This window comes from Rhineura floridana, chromosome 9 (assembly GCF_030035675.1).
Source record: "Rhineura floridana isolate rRhiFlo1 chromosome 9, rRhiFlo1.hap2, whole genome shotgun sequence".
Lineage (NCBI taxonomy): Eukaryota > Metazoa > Chordata > Lepidosauria > Squamata > Rhineuridae > Rhineura > Rhineura floridana.
Genome location: NC_084488.1, coordinates 1543245 through 1561235, shown reverse-complemented (window position 1 = coordinate 1561235; position 17991 = coordinate 1543245). Strand labels below are relative to the sequence as shown.

The 17991-nt window shown below is 46.4% G+C and overlaps 1 protein-coding gene across 8 annotated transcripts in view; it reads left to right on the top strand.

The window, feature by feature from the left end:
* RGS12 (regulator of G protein signaling 12) overlaps positions 1 to 17991 on the top strand; it is a 193962-nt gene that overhangs the window by 125435 nt on the left and 50536 nt on the right. For all 8 annotated transcript variants that reach the window (XM_061583866.1, XM_061583865.1, XM_061583860.1 and 5 more), the window contains 2 exons: positions 5655 to 5855; positions 7681 to 7754. In XM_061583866.1, the coding sequence (XP_061439850.1) occupies positions 5655 to 5855; positions 7681 to 7754 (275 nt within the window). The remainder of the gene's footprint in view (positions 1 to 5654; positions 5856 to 7680; positions 7755 to 17991) is intronic.

The window sequence follows — 17991 nt, the reverse complement described above, 5'->3', positions numbered from 1 at the left end:
CAAAGCTGTTTTCTAGGGATCTTGTTTTCTTCCCCCAAGCCTTTGCTTACAAACTGCCCTGGCAACAGTAACCCTCAACCCCCCTGGATAGTTTATAGCCTCTAAAGATCCCAGCTATGGGTTCTTGCCCTCCCCACAAAAAAATGCTGTCAGTGGTGTCACTGGAACCAGTTTTCAGGACTAATAACCACATTGGGGTGACGGATTTCATTGGGATCACCACTAGGAAAAGTGCTCACCCAAGTCCACTATTAATTTTAAAAACGTGTGCTTTTAGCATCACATCTAGTTTGGTCCTAAGTAATCACGAATAGAGGGACGTATAGTCATGGGGGGGTGAATTACCATAGAAGACGAGGGCAAGGCTATCTACGCCTTGTTCCTCCCTCCCACTCCTCTCATGGATGGGTTCCTTGTTGGGCATCTGCTGTGCCCACTGACCTGTGTGTGTTGTTGTTTAATGCCAAATCGGTACACAATAATACTCATCCATGATTTGATCCTGGATGAAGGTGTCGATTTGGTGTGCATTACTGAGACCTGGGTGGATGAGATGGGAGGAGTTGATCTGTCCCAGCTTTGCCCAGCTAGATACTCGGTGCAACACCAGCACAGGCTGCAGGGACGGGGGGGGGAGAGGAGTTGCTGTGGTCTGCAGAACTTCCATCTCTGTCACCAGGAAACCTCTCTGTCTTGGAGCTGGCTGTGAGGGCCTGCACCTGGTGTTGGGCCAAGGAGACAGGAAACTAGGGTTGCTGCTGGTGTACCCTCCACCTTGCTGCCCGGCAGCTTCTCTGACCAAGCTGGCAGGGGCCATCTCGGCTGTGGTGTTGGAGGAGCCCAGAACAATAGTCCTGGGGCTCTCTCAAGTTGTCACCAGCCTGACGCATAGGGCAGAGCACACCCACTACTTGGTTTTTGCTCTAGATGGAGGAAGGTGTGGTCTGGAGATGGGGGGTGAATGTCACCCCATTGTCATGGTCAGACCACTTCCTGGTGAAGTTTAGACTTGTAGCTTCGACCTTCCCTACAGGGATGGTGGACAGATTAAGATGCTCTGCCCCTGGAGACTAATGGAATCCACTGGATTCCTGAATGCCCTGGGGAATTTCCCAGAAGATAGAGCAGGTGACCCTGTTGAAGCCCTTGTCACGCTGTGGAACAGCAAGGCGCTTCAGGCTCTTGACACGGTTGCTGCTGAGTGCCCTCTCCGGCATTGTAGAGCCTGGTTGGCACCTTGGTACACCAGTGAGTTAAGGGCAATGAAACAGGCTGGATGACGGCTAGAGCACAAGTGGCAAAATATGTGCTGTGAGGTTGATCGGGCACAAGTAAAACATAATCATGCCTACTGTGTGGCAGTGAAGGCGGCAAAAAAGGCCCACTTCTCTGTCTCCATCTCATCCTCAAGTAGCTGTTCAGTGGAGCTTTTCCATATTGTCAGGGGTCTGTTGACATCAACTCCAGAAACTGGAGTCTTAGACCCTTCGGAGGCCCACTGTGAATTGTTTGGAAGGCACTTTGAGGGTAAAGTTACTCGCCTCCATAGCAGTCTTGATGCCCCATTCACATCTACTGTAGTCCCCAGTGAGGTGTCCAGTACAACGTCTGCTGCAACATCTTGGGAATGGTTTCAGTTGATGCAGCCTGATGACATAGACAAGGTGCTTGCAATGTTGTAACCACCAATGTGTCCTCTTGACCCTTGCCCTTCCTGACTTATTAAAGCCAAGGGGGTTTGACCCAGTGGATCCAGGGTGTGGTCAATGCACCATTGTGGGAAGGAGTGGTTCCTACCACTCCTGAAAAAGCCCACCCTGGACCCATTGGTCTGCGACAATTACTGACGGGTCACAAATATCCCCTTCTTAGGGAAGGTGATTGAGAGGGTTGTGGCACAGCAATTGCAAGTACTCTTGGATGAAACAGATTATCTTGACCCATTCCAGTCTGGGTTCAGGCCTGGTTATGGGACTGAATCAGACTTGGTCGCCCTGATGGATGACCTTTATCGGGAGAAGGACAGGGGGAATGTGACCCTGTTACTCTTACTAGATCTCTCAGCAGCTTTTGATACCATTGGCCATGGTATCCTTCTGGGCCGACTTGGTGAGATGGGTATCGAAGGCATTGTTTTACAGTCGTTCCGATCCTATCTCCAAGGTCATTTTCAGACAATAGCATTGGGTGATTGTCTTTTGGCCCCCTGGCAGCTGTGGGGTGGGGTGCCACAGGATACCATATTGTCCCCTATTCTGTTTAACATCTATATGAAGCCCTTGGGAGCAGTCATCAGGAGATTTTGGGGGGGGGGGTCAGCAGTATGCTGATGATACCCAGCTCTATTTCTCTGTAACATCTGAATCAGGAGAGGCCATGCAAGCCTTGGACCGCTGCCTGGACTCGGTGGTGGGTTGGATGAGGGCCAATAAACTAAGTCTGAATCCTAGCAAGATGGAGGCACTGTTGGTTGTTGGTTCCCAAGTTCAGATAATTGGTCAGTTGCCTGCTTTGGATGGGGTCATACTCCCTCTGAAAGAGCGGGTCCATAGTCTGGGGGTGCTCCTAGATCCATCTTTGTCTCTAGAGGCCCAGGTGACCTCAGTGGCTAGGAGTGCCTTTTACTAGCTTCAGCTGGTAAGACAGCTGCGTCTGTTTCTGGACTGGGATAGCCTGGCCGCTATTGTCCATGTACTACTAGCCTCCAGGCTGATTACTGTAATGCACTCTATGTGGGGTGCCCTTGAGGTTGATCCGGAAGCTGCAGCTGGTGCAAAATCTGGCAGTGAGACTGCTCACTGGGGCAGGGTATCGACAGCATGTCACCCTGCTGCTGAAAGAATTGCACTGGCTGCCCATTAGCTACTGGGCCAAGTTCATGGTTCTAGTTTTGGTGTACAAAGCCCTATACAGCTTGACACCAGGATACCTGAAAGACCGTCTTATCCCTTATATACCCAGTAGATCACTGCGCTCTACAGGTGAGGGCCTCCTGCAGATACCATCTTATCAGGAGGTCCGTTCTGCACAACATAGGAAATGGACGTTTAGTGTGGTGGCACCTATCCTGTGGAACTCCCTATCCTTAAATATTAGACTGGCGCTATCTCTGTTATCTTTTTGGAACCTATTGAAGACCTTCCTCTTTCAACAAGCCTTTTAAGTTGAGACCTTATCCTAGTCTGCTTCTGTGTTGGAATTGCTTTTTAATACGTTTTTAAACCTTTTTTTAAAAAAAACAAACTATGTTTTTTAACCTCTTTTTTAAGATGTGTTCAAAGCTTTTAAAAATATTTTTAAAGATGTTTTGTCTTAATGTATTTTAAAGTCTGTTTATATGATGTTTTAAAGTGATTTTAGTGCTTTTGTTTGCCACCCTGGGCTCCTGCTGGGAGGAAGGGCGGGATATAAATCAAATAATAAAATAAATAATAACAAATAATAAATAAGTGTTACTGAACTCAGTGGGACATCTTTGAGTAAATATGCATAGGATTGGGATGCACATCTTTCAAAAAATCTTGTGAATGAATTTGGGCTTCTGTAATCACATATTGAAGCTTATTTATGCACCCATGAAAGCTAGAAACTTTAAATTCTAGGATTCCTAGATTTCTGACGAGACCCTGTGAAATGTATAAAAATGCCTTGGGGACTGTGCTTGAGCTGTCTGTTAGTTCTGACTCAGCAGGAGAGAAAGTGTGTGCTTCACTTTCGTCTGAATGATCTGGGTTCTTTTTTCTTCTCATGCATACATCTGTCATGTTCACAGTCCCAGTTAGGAATGGAATTTCTGGAAATCTCAAAGTTGAGCTTACCTGTATGGATTTTTTTCTAATTCCTGTCTCACTCTTTGATCTTGACAAGAAGAGAGTTATCCCCCTCCCAGTTCTGCTAGAAATATGAACAATTCTCACAAATTATATAAATTATTAAATGCAGCGTTACATGTATTATTATACATATATTGCATGCACATACATGCCAGGTTTCCTAAAGTAACCAGCACTTTATGCTGCAGAGATACAGTACAGCATTGAAGTAAATGACTGCCAATCCACAAATGGCTCATAAATAAGCAAACGCTTGATGCAAGAGGCAGTTCAAAGTGAGCAAAGCTCAGTCAGGTTAGCACTACCAAATTCTGTTTATAAATCTGTTTAAAATTGATTGCTCTTGCATGCCTAGGCCAAGTACACTCAGCTGGCTTCCCAGTACCCTGAGCAAACACCCTCATCTTCCAATTTCTACTATTAAATACATGGCAAAACCACTGAACTTGAGGTCTCCTTTGTCCTGCCATCTGCGTACCCTGATTTGCACCAGGAAGATGGAGTAAAGTGTGGTCGGTTACACCAGGATTCAAAATACCCATTTGCATATCCAGTCCCTCAGCACTGGTGGCCTGTTAAAATCAATGCAATGCTGGCATAGAGGCCATCTGTCTCACCTATTCTTTGAGGAAGAGTAACAGCACCATCTGCTCTGGGCATGAAGGTATCAACTGGCACTGCAACGGGAGTGATAAGAAGCAAGCAGATCCTAGGTAAACCCCAGAAGGCCAAGGCCCCACCCTTAAGGCAATAGTGGCTAAGCTGTGGCCACCCAGCAACATCTGGAGAGCCACAGGTTAGTCACCCCCTCCTGAAAGGTTCAACCCATACCATTGCTAAACATACAATTAAGGTGTTTGAACGCCTGTCCAGGAACAGTCATGCCATCCACAAGAAAGTGGGGAGAGTAGCCAAGAGCAGCATTCACGCTTCACACGCTTCATGTCCCCAACCACACAGCCACTGGCACAGACATATGAGACTGTATGAAGGGGCATTGGTTATTCCCCAGACCACAGAATCAGCCAGATACATCAGACTGAGGGGCTATAGGTTAAACAGTAGCCTTATGGAACAGCACAGATTTAGATGTTTTAGGGTTCAAACCTAGAGGTGCTCACTCATCAGAAAGGGCTGCAGGGAGCACATGTGAGAAAGTGCAGTGCCAAAGTCAATCAGAGAGAGTGGTGCTTGGATCTATTACACTGTGTAGCTAACTGCCTAGCTCTCACGTGCTCCAGATGCTTCTCATTTTTTTCTTAGCCCCATTAATCCAGGTCAGCCATATATGCCCCTTGGTCCTATGCTTGCTGTCCCAGCAGATCTTGCTATCTACAAGTAGTACACACACGCACACACACACTTCATGCAGCCCAACTACATAATTGATTGCATTACAAACTGTTAGGAGCCTGCCCACTTCCTGGACCAAAATGGACACTGAGCTTTGGTGGGATAGAGTGATGGAGAACCTCCTGGGTTCCCTTTCCTTTCAGTATCCTATTCTAAACACAGCAGAGGTAAGTAACAAAAGGAAGCAAGGATCCCTGTCTGCTAGCCCATGTCAACAGGGAGAGAACTGCTAAAACAATCTGGCTGGTGTAAGTAGAGCATAGAATGGCAGCTTCCTATAACAGAATAATGATCCTTAATTCTGTTTGCACAGTATCAAAAAATCCACTAACATCAAGTAGTTCTTTAGAAAACATATAATGGTATTTCGCTGGTAAGGCTATTTTCCAAATAGCTTTTCTACTTTGATTTTTATCTTCATTGTTCATTCCACACTGAATATTATTTTTCTGTCTTCTCTCTTGAAAGCTTGACTCCTATAGGGCATCTACATCTGTAACTGAGAAAGAAAAGTCTTCTAAAAGCTGCCATATAAATCTTCCAGATGGCTCATCATATACAATGACCATTAGAGCTGGATTCTCAATCAAAGAGATGTTATCTGGATTCTGTGAGAAACAAGGCATTAACATAGCTGCAGTCGATCTGTTTTTAATTGGTGGAGACAAGGTAATAAATGTGTGTGTGTGTATCATTCATTTATGAACCCTAACATTTTCTACATATTGCACTGATGTTAAAAGCTATGACAGTCCTTGCCTGTATGCTTTTAATGTAACAGACATTTTATTTTATTTAACAGCATTTGTATGTTGCTTAATCATCAAAACCTCTAAGCTGTTTACATAAAATATAAAATATACATTAAAAATACTGAAAAAGAAGTTTAAAAAATTGACTGAAAAGTTTTCAAAATATAAGTAAAATCAGAAGTTTGTCAAATACACATAATAAAATATAGTTACATATATGTCAAATTTAAATGTATGGGTAGGCTTGCCTAAACAAAGGTTTTAGCAAGCACTCTGTGGCGCAGAGTGGTAAGCGGCGGTAATGCAGCCGAAGCTCTGCTCACGGCTGGAGTTCGATTCCAACGGAAGGAGGAAGTCGAATATCCAGTAAAAGGGGTCGAGGTCCACTCAGCCTTCCATCCATCCGTGGTCGGTAAAATGAGTACCCGGCATATGCTGGGAGGTAAAGAAAGGCTGGGGAAGGAACTGGCAATCCCACCCCATATATATGGTCTGCCTAGTAAATGTCACAAGACGTCACCCTAAGAGTCGGAAACGACTCACACTATAAGTGTGGGGACACCTTTACCTTTAAAGACGATACAGCGAAGGTATCTGCCTAAAATCAGTGGGCAGGGAGTTCCAGAGTATAGGTGCTGATACACTGAAGGACCAATTCCTTATACGTGCAGAACAAATATTATATGGCACTTGTATGCGGCTAGTGTGGTATAGTGGTTAGGGTGTCAGACTACAACCTGGGAGACCATGGTTCAGATCCCCACTCAGACATGAAGCTCACTAGCGGACCTTGGGCTAGTCACTGTCTCTCAGCCTAACCTGCCTCACAGGGTTGTTGTGAAAATAATATGGAGAACCATGTCTAGCCACCTTGAGCTCAATGGAGGAATGGTGGGTAGCAAATGTAATAAATAAATAAAAATAAAATAAAGTGCCAATTCCGCAGATTGAAGTGGTCAAATGGGCATATATAGGAATATGACAGAAAACGAAAAAGGAATGAGCAGGGAAGAAGAAAGCACATACTGGAGTTGCTACTCCTTCTTTGGCCAGTGGAAGGATCCAGATTGCTTTCCCCCTTGCCATGATGTTTTTCCTGGGAGAAAGTGGGTATAGTTTCCCAGTGGACCTTAGTATCATGCTTCCCATCAGTTTTTCAATTCCAGGGCAACTGGCACAGTTATAAATTGCCAAATTCCCTTCTCACTTTCTGCCAGCTCTCCATCTGCCAGCTGGGAGCATCGCGGCTGAGCTGCTGCTGCCAGAGCCCGGCAGTGCTGGGAGCCTGCCAGCTCAGACATGGCTCCGCTGCATCCAGCGCCCCACAGCCCAGCAGAAATATGAGTTGGACTGCGCCCTTAAACTGTTATAAAATATTTTTGAAGATTGATGATTTGGAAACCATAAATCTAAGAGGACTTCCAGCAAGCAAATTAGCTTATTCTTAGGAATGAAATCTACATAATCAGAGGTGGTATACCTCTGAATAATAGATCCTACAGAGATATTTTTTAGAATGTTGAACAATAAAACAAAGTAGGCATAATGACAAAGACGTATTTTGCATCAGAAATCTTTGTTTTAGACATATGCAAATTTAATTTATCAATTAAAAGACTTTTTGCTTTATGAGTTATATTTAAAGTGCTTCATAAATTATACATAACTGTTTTTTTGATAGATTCAGTTTTACTTAATAACATTCACATTGCCATGTTCTTCTCTTTCTTCCATGTTTGTAGCCACTTGTATTGCATCAGGACAGCAGCATTTTGGATTCTCGAGCTCTTCGTTTAGAAAAGAGAACTTTATTTCGGTAAGGAAAAAAATTCTTATCCTGCAGCTTTTAAAAATTGTCAAAATGTGTTGTAAAAATTGATTTGTACTTGCTTTGAAATAAGATGGAGGGCGTTCCCCCCCAGGACAACAATTTCATGAGAATATAGGAGTTCTAATTTACAGAGTTTTGCAAGGTGGTTCACTTCAGATTTACAGCTGTATCCACCATTAATGTGAATGGGAAACATTCTTGCACAAGTCTTAAGTAAACACCTTGGAGCTCTGAATTTGGTAGCTCCAGCTAGAGTGGAGTGTTATTCACAGTCCTTGATTTTTTCCATAGAAATGTCAGAATTGCCTTTGTTCTTTCACCATCATCTCAGTTCTTCCCTCATTCTATATGCTTCTGTTTTCTTCTTTGCCACTTTATGTCATTCAGACAGTTTGGTATAATATGAATAAATCCTGTGTTTGCATGCTCCACTAGTTTAGTCTGATTTTTCCTCTCACTTCTGATTTAGATCCCAACTATGGTTTGTGGTTAGGATTCTGGAATAGTTTCCTGGAAATTAAAGCATGTGAGGAGAAGAGGAGGGACTGGTGTGAACATTTACATAGTTCCAATGTGATTTGTTGCCAAATCAGAAATGAAGGGAAATCAGAGTGCATAAATGAAGGAGAGAGCAGGCAAGCAAGCACAGGGCTTGTTCTTGTAGTGCCAAGCCATGGTTTAGTGGTATAGTCTAAACCAACTGTTGGTCTTATAATTGCCATCTGCCTTGTAGTTCCCCATTAATTTCTTGCCTTGCCTTACCTTGCCTTTTTGTGAAATACAGGGCTATAGTAGTGTAATCCCATAGTATTTCCATGTAGTATACTTTATGCAGTGTTTTACCTTTAAGCTTTAGTTTTGAAGTATCTCTATAGGTAACACTTTCTCTGCTGATTTCAACATATCAATTTGGTTAGCAGATACGCTTCTTTTTTCGATGACACACAAAAGTAAAAGAAGCCATGTTGACCTATGAGGATAAAAAATAAAAAATACATGGTCAGGCAAAACCTTTATGACCAACTGAAATGGCACAAAATAGTGAGCACGCTTGTGAGTTCTCCAGAACTCTTCATCAGGTTGGATGTTTGTGGGCTGAAGGGGGAATGGGACTGCCATCCCTGTGATGGCAAGTAGGGGGAGAAATGAAGGTGGGCAAAGGTATATAGGGGGGAGGAGGAGGGTTAGTTACATCAAAGCCCTCACCCCCATTTCATCTACTGTGTTTCAGAATCTGGGGGTGCCATTCAGCCACTCCCTGACCTGGTGGTGTTGTTGTTAAATGCCAGGTCTGTCCAGAATAAAACATATATCATCCATGATTTGATCGTGGATGAGAGGGCCAACTTGGCAGGCATAACGAGACCTGGGCGGATGAGCTCGGTGGCCCTATGCTAACCCGTTGTGCCCCCCTGGGTACTTGGTATAGCAGCCTTCCAGGTCTGAGGGTCAGGGAAGGGGAGCTGCTGTCATCCATAACAATTCCATCTCCCTCATCAGGAGACTGATCTGCACTGCGTCTAGTTTGAGGATTGCTTGTAGTGTTGAGCCAGTGGGACAGAATGGGAATGTTGCTGGTGCACAGTCCACCCCACTGTACTACAACCACCCTAACCAAGCTGGTAGCAGTAGTCTTGGATATGGTGTTGGAGAACCCTTGCACAGTGGTGTTGGGGGACTTGAATATCCACAATGAGGCTGCCTCAAATGGGCCAGCTCAGGATTTTATGGCCTCCATGACAGCCATGGGGCTATCTCTGTATATCAATGGCCCAACACATTGATTAGGCATACCCTCAACTTTTGCCATAGAGCAGATTGGTAATACTGCATGGATTGTGGGGGCTTGCTGTGAGTCTGTTGTCATGGACCATTCCCTGATAAGGTTTGGGCTGAATGTAGCTACTCCACTCAGCAAGGGTGGGGACCCATTAAGATGGCTTACTCTTGGAGATTTATGAAATCTGATGGATTCCTTAATGCTCTGGGTGATTTTCTGGCTGACATGGCTGGCACTCCCGTCAAGGCTGTTATCTCACTGTAGATGCACAGAAGCATTGACAACATTGCTCCTGAACAGTAGTGTAGTGGCAAATTCAGAAGTGCAGGGTCACCTCATGATAGTCACAGCCACACCCCTCCTTTTTTTCTTTTTCTTTTTGTTAATGCCTTCTCCCACAACAACAGACAATCATAGGAGCCAATAAGCATGAAACAGGAGAGTGTTAGCTACTGAAAAGACTCTTCTCAGTGGCTGACTCACTTCTTTTCACTCTGATTGGCTCCAATCAGCAGGAAAGGACAAGGAAGCATGTTAGAAGACTCTTCTTAGTGGCTAACACACTCCCCTTTCATGCTGATTTACTTGTAGGATGCTGGAGACATAGGGACCCTGCTGGGACCCTGCTCCCAAAAAAGTAAGTGATCTAAGTCCCCTTGAGACCCCAGACGACTACACCCCTGCTCCTGAGTACCCTCATTATCACTGTGGATCATGTAGGTCTCCTTAGTATTCTAGTGAGCTGTGTGCAATGAAACAGGAGGGTCGATGGGTAGAGGACAGGTGGCATAAATCTCAGTCTAAACCTGATCAAACACAGGTAAGACTCAACCACCTTGCCTATCACATAGTGGTAGCGGCAGCGCTTACTTCTCTGCCACCATTGCACCTGCAAGTAGCTTGTCTGGCAGAGCTTGTCCTAGTGGTTAATGGGCTTTTGTCATTTGCCCTAGAGAGTGATGCTCTGACACCCGCAGAGGCCTGCTGTAATAACTTTGTGAGGCACTTTAGGGACAAAACCACTCAGATACTACAGGTAGAACAAGTCCAATGGGGGCATCCAAATCACTGTCTGTTCCATTGGTATTAGATCAGTTTCAATTGTTAGATGTGGACGAGCTGCTTAAAGAAGTGTGGCCGACCTTCTCCTGTGCATGTAAAGATGATATCAGGTGGGTAATTAGCTCCACCTAGTGGTTGAAGGCAAAAGAGTACTGCTGACGTTTTACTGTAGATTCGTTTCTGGTCTGCGCCTGCTCCGTGCTCAGTTTTTCTCTTTTGCCTCCAGAAAGTGGTTGGATCCTCTCTGGCTCCGTGGTTCAGGCTTGTATTGTTTCATTGTTTAGGTCTTCCGTGTTGGTTCTTTGTTGTCCTTTCCCTCAGTGTGTCTTATCCCTTCTGTGAAAAGTTAAAAAAAAAAAGAGGTTCCTTGTGTCCTTCCCTGCTAACCTTCCTCCGTGGCGAGGAGCAGCCAGCCCCTCCCCGCGGCTCTTGCAGCCGTCGGCCTTTTCAGGCTCCCTCTCCAGCTGATTCGCGGCTGTTCCTCCTCGCTCAGCAAGCACAGCGTCGTCAGATTCACCCTCACAGGCAGCTTCCCCGGGGCTCGATACCCAGGCCTCCGCCTAGATTTTTTTTTCGCGCTCCTTTACGAGCGGCTTTCGTTTCCCCGCTCTATAGCAGTGGGAGGGGGCAGACGCACAGAAGCAGTAGGGAAGGCGGCCGCTGCCGCGGCTGATCTTCGGGCGTTACCAGGCCGTTTCCAAGACAGTACTGTCAGTCACCAACAGCGAGAGCCGTATTCATTAACCCTATAAGTCCCGCAGTGTGTGCCCGCGATGGGAAAAGCCACACACAAAATGAAACACCTCTCAAGGGGGTGGAAACCGCTCCCCCACACATCGTCAACAGGCGCTGTATCGGAACCCCTTACCGCCCTGGGCTTCGGGCAGTCTCATTCTTCGGGGGATCATTCTGAATTAGCGGTGGCCCGCCCCTCTACCGTCAGGCACGAGGTGGCTGAGGCTCAGGTTCTGGCGGGCAGGGTGGCTGCAGAAGGCAGGATGTCTGTTCCACATAAGGGAACCTGTAGAGACAGTCAAGCTCCTGTCCACCATACAAGGGACCAGAGAGACTTGGAACCCCTGTCTGATGAGGAAGGCAGCCAGTCCCACCCTCCCTTGGACACTATTTTTTCTACTGCATCCTCTCTCGAGGCGTTTACTGGGTTTTTGGATGAACCAATCCCCATCCAACAGGTTCAAGCAGCTGAAGGGCACAGGCTCTGTTCATCTCACACTCAGGCTCGCCCTGTCCAGTTACATCTGTCAACACATTCAATTCAACAACTGAAAGAGCAGCTTAGGGGTGCCCTCTTAATGGATCTCGCTAGAGACTTGTCTTCTCAAGCTACATCAGGCTCACTACCCTCACGGTATCCAACTACAGATCACTTGAGGGCAAATCCATGCCCTTCCCCTAGCCGCTCATCTCCAGATCCCTATGCCGCATCTCAAGGCAGACACCTGCAGCTCCCTGAGCAGGAGCCTATAGACACAGAAAATGACTTGATTGTCTTGGATGAAGAGGAATGGAGTGGAGAGTCGGAATCTGAAGAGATTATATCGACTAGGATATTTCATGAGGCTCATTTCCTTCCTCTGTTGTGCAAGGCGATGGAAGCCCTTACCCTCACCTCTGCAGAGGATTCTCCTACTCCATCCACCTCGCGAGTGTCAGCAGTATGTCCAGATCCAAAGCCTAGGACTAGAGTGTTGAAGCTTCCTTCTCTTCTCCCGAAGGTGCTCAAATCAGAATTTGACGTTCCTTTTCAATTCAAAAAATCGGTTTCTGTGGCCAACAAATTTTATACACTGGAACAACCGATCATGGATCAGTTGAAGGTCCCGCTCATAGGCGCACCTATAGTAAATCTCCTGAATCCATCTTTGAATCCGAAAGACTCAGATGCTCACCTTAAGGATGCCACTGAGCGCAAGATGGACCAGGGGCTTAGAAGAGCGCACGAGGCTAGTGCGCTTTCAATCAGGGCAGCAGCAGCCTCCTCGGTGTTTGCTCGAGCTTCCCTTCTTTGGCTGGAAGACCTGCTGAATGACCCACAGCAGGACCCAGCCCGAGTGCGCAAATCTCTGCTGAAGGTCTCCCGGGCGGTTACCTTCATGGCAGATGCGTCTATGGATGCCATGCAGTTTGCAGCAAGGTCGCTAACGGCAGGGATCTTCACGCGAAGGACCCTTTGGCTTCGACATTGGGAGGCAGACCCTGCAGCTCGTTCCAACCTTGCCTCAGAACCCTACTTAGGAGGCAAATTATTTGGGGACACCGCCCTCGCGAATGTCTTGGAAACTAAGGAAAAGAAAAAGTCCATGCCATCCACCAGAAAAAGGGATGACGGAAGAACCTTTCGTCGGTCATTCCATCCATATCACTTGTCGCAGTCCTTTCGGGGCTCACGCTCCTTTGGCAGACAGAAGGACGCCCGCTCCAGCCGTCCCTTCTGGAACAGACAGCGCAGCCAGCTTAAGTCCCAACAACACCTTTCGGGACGATCCGGCTTTGCATCCCAGTCATGTGGAAACAGACGTCAGTTCTGACGCCTCCTCCTCGCCGGTGGGAGGCCGTCTCCAACATTTTGCTCACCGATGGAAGGACTTATCCTCCGATCAGTGGGTTCTACATACTCTTCGATATGGCCTTCGCCTGGAATTTTCTTCCACCCCCCCGGCGAGATTCATTCCATCCCCTCTATCAGCGAATCCACACAAGAGGGACAAAGTTTTGCGGTCAGTTTCCCATCTCTTACATGGCAGCCATCGAGAAGGTACCACCAGGAGAGAGATTCCTGGGAAATTACTCTCTGTTCTTCACCGTCGAGAAAAAAGACGGTTCGTCCAGGCCTGTGTTAGACCTCAAGGGTCTAAATTACTTCATAAAATACCGCAAATTTCATATGGACACCTTACTGTCAATCAAGAAAGCGCTGAGGATAGGAGACTTCCTCTCCTCTATCGACCTGAAGGAGGCCTACCTTCACATACCAATCTTTCCTCCTCACAGAAGGTGCCTTCGCTTTGCAGTGGGTCAAGACCATTATCAATTCAGGGCTATGCCCTTTGGCCTGTCGTCTGCTCCCAGGGCATTCACAAAGGTCGTGGTTGCCCTGGTGGCACACCTCAGGACACTGGGGATTCATATCTTTCCTTATCTGGACGATTTTCTGATAAGAACATAAGAACATAAGAAGAGCCTGCTGGATCAGGCCAGTGGCCCATCTAGTCCAGCATCCTGTTCTCACAGTGGCCAACCAGGTGCCTGGGGGAAGCCCGCAAGCAGGACCCGAGTGCAAGAACACTCTCCCCTCCTGAGGCTTCCAGCAACTGGTTGTCAGAAGCATGCTGCCTCTGACTAGGGTGGCAGAGCACAGCCATCATGGCTAGTAGCCATTGATAGCCCTGTCCTCCATGAATTTCTCTAATCTTCTTTTAAAGCCGTCCAAGCTGGTGGCCATTACTGCATCTTGTGGGAGCAAATTCCATAGTTTAACTATGCACTGAGTAAAGAAGTACTTCCTTTTGTCTGTCCTGAATCTTCCAACCTTCAGCTTCTTTGAATGTCCACGAGTTCTAGTATTATGAGAGAGGGAGAAGAACTTTTGTCTATCCACTTTCTCAATGCCATGCATAATTTTATACACTTCTATCATGTCTCCTCTGACCCGCCTTTTCTCTAAACTAAAAAGCCCCAAATGCTGCAACCTTTCCTCGTAAGGGAGTCGCTCCATCCCCTTGATCATTCTGGTTGCCCTCTTCTGAACCTTTTCCAACTCTAGAATATCCTTTTTGAGATGAGGCGACCAGAACTGTACACAGTATTCCAAATGCGGCCGCACCATAGATTTATACAACGGCATTATGATATCGGCTGTTTTATTTTCAATACCTTTCCTAATTATCGCTAGCATGGAATTTGCCTTTTTCACAGCTGCCGCACACTAGGTCGACGTTTTCATCGTGCTGTCCACTACAACCCCGAGGTCTCTCTCCTGGTTGGTCACCGCCAGTTCAGACCCCATGAGCGTATATGTGAAATTAAGATTTTTTGCTCCAATATGCATAATTTTATACTTGTTTATATTGAATTGCATTTGCCATTTTTCTGCCCATTCACTCAGTTTGGAGAGGTCTTTCTGGAGCTCTTCGCAATCCCTTTTTGTTTTAACAACCCTGAACAATTTAGTGTCATCAGCAAACTTGGCCACTTCACTGCTCACTCCTAATTCTAGGTCATTAATGAACAAGTTGAAAAGTACAGGTCCCAATACCGATCCTTGAGGGACTCCACTTTCTACAGCCCTCCATTGGGAGAACTGTCTGTTTATTCCTACTCTCTGCTTTCTGCTTCTTAACCAATTCCTTATCCACAAGAGGACCTCTCCTCTTATTCCATGACTGCTAAGCTTCCTCAGAAGCCTTTGGTGAGGTACCTTGTCAAACGCTTTTTGAAAGTCCACTATGTCCACTGGATCACCTCTATCTATATGCTTGTTGACACTCTCAAAGAATTCTAATAGGTTACTGAGACAGGACTTTCCCTTGCAGAAGCCATGCTGGCTCTGCTTCAGCAAGGCTTGTTCTTCTCTGTGCTTAGTTAATCTAGCTTTAATAATACTTTCTACCAGTTTTCCAGGGACAGAAGTTAAGCTAACTGGCCTGTAATTTCCGGGATCCCCTCTGGATCCCTTTTTGAAGATTGGCGTTACATTTGCCACTTTCCAGTCCTCAGGCACGGAGGAGGACCCAAGGGACAAGTTACATATTTTAGTTAGCAGATCAGCAATTTCACCTTTGAGTTCTTTGAGAACTCTCGGGTGGATGCCATCCGGGCCCGGTGATTTGTCAGTTTTTATATTGTCCATTAAGCTTAGAACTTCCTCTCTCGTTACCACTATTTGTCTCAGTTCCTCAGAATCCCTTCCTGCAAATGTTAGTTCAGGTTCAGGGATCTGCCCTATATCTTCCACTGTGAAGACAGATGCAAAGAATTCATTTAGCTTCTCTGCAATCTCCTTATTGTTCTTTAGTACACCTTTGACTCCCTTATCATCCAAGGGTCCAATGGTCTCCCTAGATGGTCTCCTGCTTTGAATGTATTTATAGAATTTTTTGTTGTTGGTTTTTATGTTCTTAGCAATGTGCTCCTCAAATTCTTTTTTAGCATCCCTTATTGTCTTCTTGCATTTCTTTTGCCAGAGTTTGTGTTCTTTTTTATTTTCTTCATTTGGACAAGACTTCCATTTTTTGAAGGAAGACTTTTTGCCTCTAAGAGCTTCCTTGACTTTGCTCGTTAACCATGCTGGCATCTTCTTGGCCCTGGCGGTACCTTTTCTGATCTGCGGTATGCACTCCAGTTGAGCTTCTAATATAGTGTTTTTAAACAACTTCCAAGCATTTTCGAGTGATGTGACCCTCTGGACTTTGTTTTTCAGCTTTCTTTTTACCAATCCCCTCATTTTTGTGAAGTTTCCTCTTTTGAAGTCAAATGTGACCGTGTTGGATTTTCTTGGCAATTGGCCAGTTACATGTATGTTTAATTTAATAGCACTGTGGTCACTGCTCCCAATCGGTTCAACAACACTTACATCTTGCACCAGGTCCCGGTCCCCACTGAGGATTAAGTCCAGGGTTGCCGTCCCTCTGGTCGGTTCCATGACCAACTGGTCTAGGGTATAGTCATTTAGAATATCTAGAAACTTTGCTTCTTTGTCATGACTGGAACACATATGCAGCCAGTCTATGTCCGGGTAGTTGAAGTCACCCATTACTACCACATTTCCTAGTTTGGATGCTTCCTCAATTTCATATCTCATCTCAAGGTCTCCCTGAGCATTTTGATCAGGGGGACGATAGATCGTTCCCAGTATTAAGTCCCTCCTGGGGCATGGTATCACCACCCACAACGATTCTGTGGAGGAGTCTGCCTCTTTTGGGGTTTCGAGCTTGCTGGATTCAATGCCTTCTTTCACGTATAGAGCGACTCCGCCACCAATACGTCCTTCCCTGTCCTTCCGATATAGTTTATATCCAGGGATAACCGTATCCCACTGGTTTTCTCCATTCCACCAGGTCTCCGTTATGCTCACTATATCAATGCTCTCCTCTAAGACCAAGCACTCCAGTTCTCCCATCTTGGTTCGCAGGCTCCTAGCATTAGCGTACAGGCACTTGTAAGCAGTGTCTCTCTTCAAGTGTCTTTGGCACTTGTGGTTAGGCCTGTGGTAATTTTGCTCTTCTCAATTTATATCCTGTGCCCCTGCTCTCACAATGCCTACTTCTAGGCCTACCCCTTTTAAAATTTCATCACTTCTTTGGTTTTTATCCCAGGGGGGAGGTTTATTCCGAACCGGACCTTTCTCAGCTCCTGTCGGGTTTCCCCCCTCAGTCAATTTAAAAGCTGCTCTGCCACCTTTTTAATTTTAAGTGCCAGCAGTCTGGTTCCATTCTGGTTCAAGTGGAGCCCATCCCTTTTGTACAGGCCCGGCTTGTCCCAAAATGTTCCCCAGTGCCTAACAAATCCAAACCCTTCCACCCGACACCATCGTCTCATCCACGCATTGAGACTGCGAAGCTGGGCCTGTCTGGCTGGTCCTGCGCGTGGAACCGGTAGCATTTCAGAGAAAGCCACCTTGGAGGTCCTGGCTTTCAGCATCCTACCTAGCAACCTAAATTTTGCTTCCAGGACCTCACGGCTGCATTTCCCCATGTCGTTGGTGCCAACATGCACCATGACCACTGACTCCTTCCCAGCACTGTCTACCAAACTATCTAAACGACGTGCGATATCCGCAACCTTCACACCAGGCAGGCAAAACACCTTGCGGTCTACACGCCCATCACACACCCCACTGTCTATGTTCCTAATGATTGAATCACCCACTACAAGGATCCCTCCACCCCCTGGAGATATGTCCTCGGCACGAGAGGATAGCTGCTCATCCCCCAAGGAATGGGTCCCTTCTAAGGGATCGTTTCCCTCTTTCTCAGCTGGATGCTCTCCTTCCCCGAGACCATCGTTGTCCATGATAGCAGGAGAGCTATCATAGTTGGAGTGGGACACAGCTATAACGTCCCTGAAGGCCTCCTCCACACACCTCTCTGCCTCTCTCAGCTTTTCCAGGTCCGCCACCTTGGCCTCAAGGAAATGAAGTCGTTCCTGGAGAGCCAGGAGCTCATTGCACCGAGAGCATACCCACGACTTCTGTCCAACAGGCAGATAGTCGTACATGCTGCAGGCGGTGCAAAACACTGGAAAGCCCCCACACCCCTGCTGGCTTCTTACCTGCATAGTTTTGTTTAAGGTTTATTACGTCAATGGGTTGGAGACTGCGGTTTAGTTGAGGTCAGGGAACAGACGGGCAGAGTGGGGGGC